General features: G+C 38.9%; 1 protein-coding gene across 6 annotated transcripts in view; it reads left to right on the plus strand.

Moving 5' to 3' along the window:
• MTRF1 (mitochondrial translation release factor 1) overlaps nt 1-5,364 on the plus strand; it is a 60,244-nt gene extending 54,880 nt beyond the window's left edge. For all 6 annotated transcript variants that reach the window (XM_049853114.1, XM_049853115.1, XM_049853110.1 and 3 more), the window contains exon 10: nt 2,843-5,364. In XM_049853114.1, coding sequence (XP_049709071.1) covers nt 2,843-2,956 — 114 coding nt within the window. In that variant the 3' untranslated portion in view covers nt 2,957-5,364. The remainder of the gene's footprint in view (nt 1-2,842) is intronic.
• Nucleotides 5,365-6,000: the final 636 nt, after the last annotated feature.

The raw sequence follows: 6,000 nt of genomic DNA on the forward strand, positions 1-6,000 counted from the left end.
CCATGTCGATTCTTTTACTTGATTCTGTCCCATTCCATACTCAAATTCAAAGTCTTAATTTTACAATGGAGATGTTTATTTATTTACTTTGAGCTAAATGTATAGGTGACAGAACATTTGCCATTTCTACAATCATCACATGTGTAGTTTAATGACAATTATGTTCATCATGTTATCCAACCATCACCATTAACCACTCCTGAATTTTTCCAGCATCCTTAACAAATGCTCAGTGTTCCCTAGGCATTGTGTCTTCCTTTTGCCCTCCCTTCTGACCACCCCTGGTAACCACTAGTTAAATTTTGATCTCTATATACTTGCCTGTTGTAGTTAGTATATTTTTGACATATGTATACATTTCTGTGTATCTTATGCCACTTCCTCTGTCTTCTAGGCAATTTAAGGCTTCCTTGCATATGAACATAGTAGTCTGGTAGAAATGGAGGAAATATTTGCTAACTTCCCTTTCTTCAGGAAGCACACAGTAATAACAAAATATGTTTAGCCATATTGTTCTAATACACCACGTTCTTTCCGTTGTTTTTCTGGTAGTGGAGATGGTTTTTCCTGAGACAGCCACATTGTTGTAACCAGTATTATTTTTCACATGGGCACCTAGGTGCACAGTATAGTATTCAGCTGTGAAACATCCAAATTTAGATTCTAGAGTTGTAAAATATATGACTTTAGCCAAAATACTGGCATGCTATTGCTAACTGCACTATCTTGCCAGACTCAAAAATAATAAGGAAAATTATATTAGTGTGCTTTAATAGGGAGCACTGGTGGCACAGTGGTTAAAGCACTCAGCTTCTAACCAAAAGGTCAGCAGTTTGAACCCGCCAGCTGTCCCACGGGAGAAAGATGTGGCAGTCTACTTCCATAAGGATTACAGCCTTGGAAACTCTATGGGGCAGTTCTACTCTATCCTATAGGGTAGCTATGAGTTAGAATCAACTTGATGGTAAAAGGTTGGCTTTAATAATCACTAACCAGCCTGTTGGAAAGACAGAATGAAGAACAGCCTATTGGAAAGACAGAATGAAGAATAAATTCATTCCAAAAGGTGAACTTGAATTAATAATCAGATGTGTGTGTGTGTATGTCTCTGTCTGATAGTTCATCATAAAGATTATACCTTTAGAGGTTTTAAACAAGTATGCAGTATGATAATTGATATACATTTTGATTGACTTTTAAAATTAGAGTACCCTATTTGGCTTTTCCACATTCTTCTCTCCCTGACCCCCCACCTTTTTTTTTTTGCCTGAAAGGGAAATGCAAGGAGAATCATTCACTACCTACCTACAAGGAAATGCAGCTGCTAATTAAGTCAATCTGCCTAACTGGAGGAAGATGTAGTAATACAAAACATGTTGCCATTGAGTCGATTTCAACTCATAGTGACCCTGCTTCAGAGATTATACCTTACTAATATTGAGAACAGTTCTAAAAGCAGTGGTAGAGCAAACTGAAGTAGCAGTAATTTAATCAAGGCCATAAAATGAATAAACTCTATGGGGAATACTACTTTTAAAAAATGTTTCTCTCTTCCTTTCATCTTTTGTGTTCCACTTATCTGGGCTTGGTCCAAGGGCAAAGGAACAATGTTTATTTAAACCCCTGTGGTGAAAATGACCGTGACAGATCTAAAGATACACAAAGCTAAGAGTCAGGTTATGGAAAAAAAACCATGACAGATCTAAAGATACACAAAGCTAAGAGTCAGGTTATGGAAACAACTGTGTGTTCAGTGATAAATAGAAATGTAAGTGACAGTTTGATTCAAGAGATGTCCAGGCTGTTCATTGGTTACATGACTGTATGCATTTGTCAGAACTCAGAACTACACCAAAAAAGATGAGTTTTAATATATGCAAATTATACTCCAAAAAACCTGACTTAAAAAAAAGAATCAGTCAAAAAATGGGAAACAAGCCAAATGATCATAAATAGGTGAACGGATAAATTGTGGTATATCCTTATAGTAGGATCCTACTCAGTAATAAAAAGGAACAAACTAAAATTACTGGTACATGCAAAAACATGAATGAGTCACAAATACATACCCCTGCATAAACAGAATCCTAATCATGGTGTGGGATATTCCCATCCCCAGAAGGTTCCCTCGTGGCCTTTTGCAGTCAGTTTCCATCAGTCCGGGCATGGCTTCTATCGTTCAAGCTACGCACAAAAGAATACACACTGTATGACACTATTTAGATAGTATTCTGGGACAGGTAAAACGATAATGATGAAAACAGATCAGTGGTTGCCTGGACTGAGGGAAACTGACTGCAAAAGGCCACGAGGGAACCTTCTGGGGATGGGAATATCCCACATCATGATTAGGATTCTGATTATGCAGGGGTATATATTTGTCAAAACTCATCGAAGTGGATGATTAAAAGTTGTTCATTTTATTGTGTGTAAATTTTATCTCAAAAAAGTTTAAAATTTTGAAGGGTAATTCATGAATGGTAAACACAGTAAATATTATAGGAGTTCAAAGAAAGAATAGATTTAGTGTGGACTAGAAAGTTTTCTGCAAGAGGAGGGATTTCAGTTGCATTAGAGCTCAGTTGCTAACTGAAAGGTCAGCAGTTCAAACCCACCAGCAGCTCCATGGGAGAAAATACCTGGTGATCTGCTCCTGTAAAGATTACAGCCTGGGAAACCCCATGAGGCAGTTCTACCCTGTCATGTAGGACTGCTATGAGTGGGAATCGACTCAGTGACACACAACAACATAAGGAAATGAAGTAAATACACGTAACTCTTTGCTTTGTTTGTCATTTATTTCTAGTAACCAGATTTTCATAATATCTCTGTCTTTTATCAGGAATTTCTGTGTGGTGAGAAGGCCCTGGATCAGCTAATTCAGAGACTGCTTCAATCAGCAGATGAAGAAGCCATGGCTGAATTTTTGGATAAAAACCTTAAATCAGCAAAATAAATGCTGATTTATTATTTATTGTAAATGAAATGGACCTAGATCAAGAAGAAGACTGAGGCGTGGAAATCTTAATGAATTTTCATAAAGTACAGCTAAACGTGCACCCACTCCCACTGCCGTCGAGTCGATTCCGACTCATACCGACCCTGTAGGACAGAGTAGAACTGCCCCGTAGAGTTTCCAAGGAACGGCTGGCGGATTAAAACTGCTGACCTTTTGGTTAGTGGCCGTAGCACTTAACCACTACACCAGGGTTTCCAAAAGTCCATAGTACTTACAAATATTTTTTAATGAATCGAGTCACATTTCTTAATCTAAAAGTTTATTTTAGGTTTCCTGTAAGGCACAATCCAGCTCTTCAAGTAGAAAACAAGCATGCATCATTAAAAAGAGAAAGTATTGAGAATTGGTTATAGGTGTTAGAATAGATCACTTGATCTCTTTATATGCCTTTTCTTAGCCGTATAAAAAGTCCCTGGATGGTGTAAACGGTTAATGTCCTCGGCTGCTAACTGAAAAGCTGGTGGTTAGAGTTCGCCTAGAGGCGCCTTAGAAGAAAGGCCCAGCCCAGCAGTCAGCTCCAAAAAATCAGCTTCTGAAAACACTGGAGAACAGTTCTACCCTGACATACATAGGGTGTCCGGGAGTTGGAGTCAACCCGATGGCAACTGTTTTTTGTGTGTGTGTGTGTGTTTTTCTTTTTCCTTTTTTTAAAATAATTTTTATTGTGCTTTAAGTGAAAGTTTACAAATCAAGAGAGTCTCTCACACAAAAACCCATACACAACTTGCTACATACTCCCAATTACTTCAGCCCCCCCATGAGACAGCCCGCTCCCTCCTTCCACTCTCTCTGTGACCATTTTGCCAGCTTCTAAGCCCCTCTATCCTTGCATCTCCCCTCCAGGCAGGAGATGCCAACATTGTCTCAAGTGTCCAGCCAATCCAGGTAGCTCACGCCTCAGCAGGATCCCTCTCCAGCCCATTGTCCAGTCCAGTCCATGTCTGATGAGCTGGCTTTGGGGATGGTTCCTGTAGTGGGCCAACAGAAGGTCTGGAGGCCATGATCACTGGGGTCCTTCCAGTCTCAGTCAAACCATTAAGTCTGGTCTTTTTATGAGAATTTGGGGTCTGCATCTCACTGGTCTCCTGCTTCCTCAGGGGTTCTCTGTTGTGTTCCCTGTCAGGGCAGTCATTGGTTGTGGCTGGGCATCATCTCATTCTCCTGGTCTCAAGATGATGTAGCCTCTGGTTCATGTAGCCCTTTCTGTCTCTTGGGCTCATTGTTATCTTGTGTTCTTGGTGTTCTTCATTTTCCTTTGATCCAGGTGGGTTGAGACCAACTGATGCATCCTAGATGGCTGCTTGCTAGCATTTAAGACCCCAGACGCCACTCTTCGAAGTGAGATGCAGAATGTTTTCTTAATAGGTTTTATTATGCCAATTGACTTAGATTTCCCCTGAAACTATGGTCCCCAAACCCCTGCCCCTGCCTCGCTGACCTTCGAAGCATTCAGTTTATTCAGGACACTGCTTTGCTTTGGTTTAGTCCAATTGTGCTGACCTCCACTGTGTTGAGTGTTGTGCTTCCCTTCACCCAAAGTAGTTCTTGTCTAGTATCTGTTTAGTAAATACCCCTCTCCCACCCTCCTTCCCTCCCCCACCCATAACCACAAAAGAGTTTGTTCTTCTCAGTTTAAACTATTTCTCAAGATCTTGTAATAGTGGTCTTATACAATATTTGTCTTTTTGCAACTGACTAATTTCACTCAGCATAATGCCTTCCAGGTTTCTCCATGTTATAAAATGTTTCACAGATTCATCACTGTTCTTTATCAGTGCATACCATTCCATTGTGTAGATATACCATAATTTATTTATCCATTCATCAGTTGATGAGGATCTTGGTTGGTTCAGTCTTTTTGCTGTTGTAAACAGTGCTGCAGTAAACATGGGTGTGCATATATCTGTTCATGTAAAGGCTTTTATTTCTCTAGGATATATTCCGAGGAGTGGGATTGCTGGGTCATATGGTAGTTCTATTTCTAGCTTTTTAAGAAAGTGCCAAATCGATTTCCAAAGTGGTTGTACCATTTTACATTTCCACCCGCAGTGTGGCAAATGTTTTTTTAATAAATTAAAAACATTTTTCAGTTCAGGAAAATGTAAAATTTAGTGATTTAAGGTTATAAAGTTTTTTTATAAAGCCTTTACTTAAAGACAAAGTATTATTTATCATGTCAAAGTTAGGACTTTAAGTTCTACTTTTAAGTAACACATAAATACAAATTGGGAAGAATTTGAGCCCCTCAGTAACAGTGAACATCCCCAGGAAAAAGATTATAAATTTCTTTGAAAGCTGAATGAATTCTGTACCATGTAAATTACAAACCAATATTTAAAGTAAACTCTGTGTGGCTTCTATTTCTTATTGTTCTTTGGCTTAATGAGCATCAACAGGTGGTCTAAGGTAAGTAACTCACTGTAGTAAGTTTTGTGCAGTGATTTATAAAACAGTCCTTACGTTAAGGAACTTCCAGTTGAGTGAAAGAGCCAAACATAAATCATAAATTGTAATGCCAAGTGGCATGATGTATTTAGTAATTGTTCTGGGAAAGTTTCTTGAGTAAAAAAAGGAGTATGCCAGGAAAGACTAGCTGAAATGGCATTATTTGAAGGTAAAGACATTTTTTCCCAAAGTTTTATTTTGAAAATTTTCAAGCATACTGAAAAGTTATTTTAAAAAATTAAAAAATGTAAGTTCAGTGAGCGCTAGATTTAACTACTGTTAACATTTTACCACATTTATTCGCTCTACACACACACACCTGTGTGGTGTGACAATGTTGAATTTTACCTGAGTCCTGTGACCCTAGAAAGCATTGATAGTTAAGAACTCTCCCCACCATCGCCATCCTTTGTGTTCCAGAAAACAGCTTACTGCCAGGAGCCACCTGTCCCCACACAAGTTAGAGAAGACTCATGGATGCCCCCTTGTTAACCTGTGATGAGGTCTTTGCCTCATAAACGATAAGCTGAATTGGT

The sequence above is a fragment of the Elephas maximus genome, chromosome 14 (genome assembly GCF_024166365.1).
Source record: "Elephas maximus indicus isolate mEleMax1 chromosome 14, mEleMax1 primary haplotype, whole genome shotgun sequence".
NCBI lineage: Eukaryota > Metazoa > Chordata > Mammalia > Proboscidea > Elephantidae > Elephas > Elephas maximus.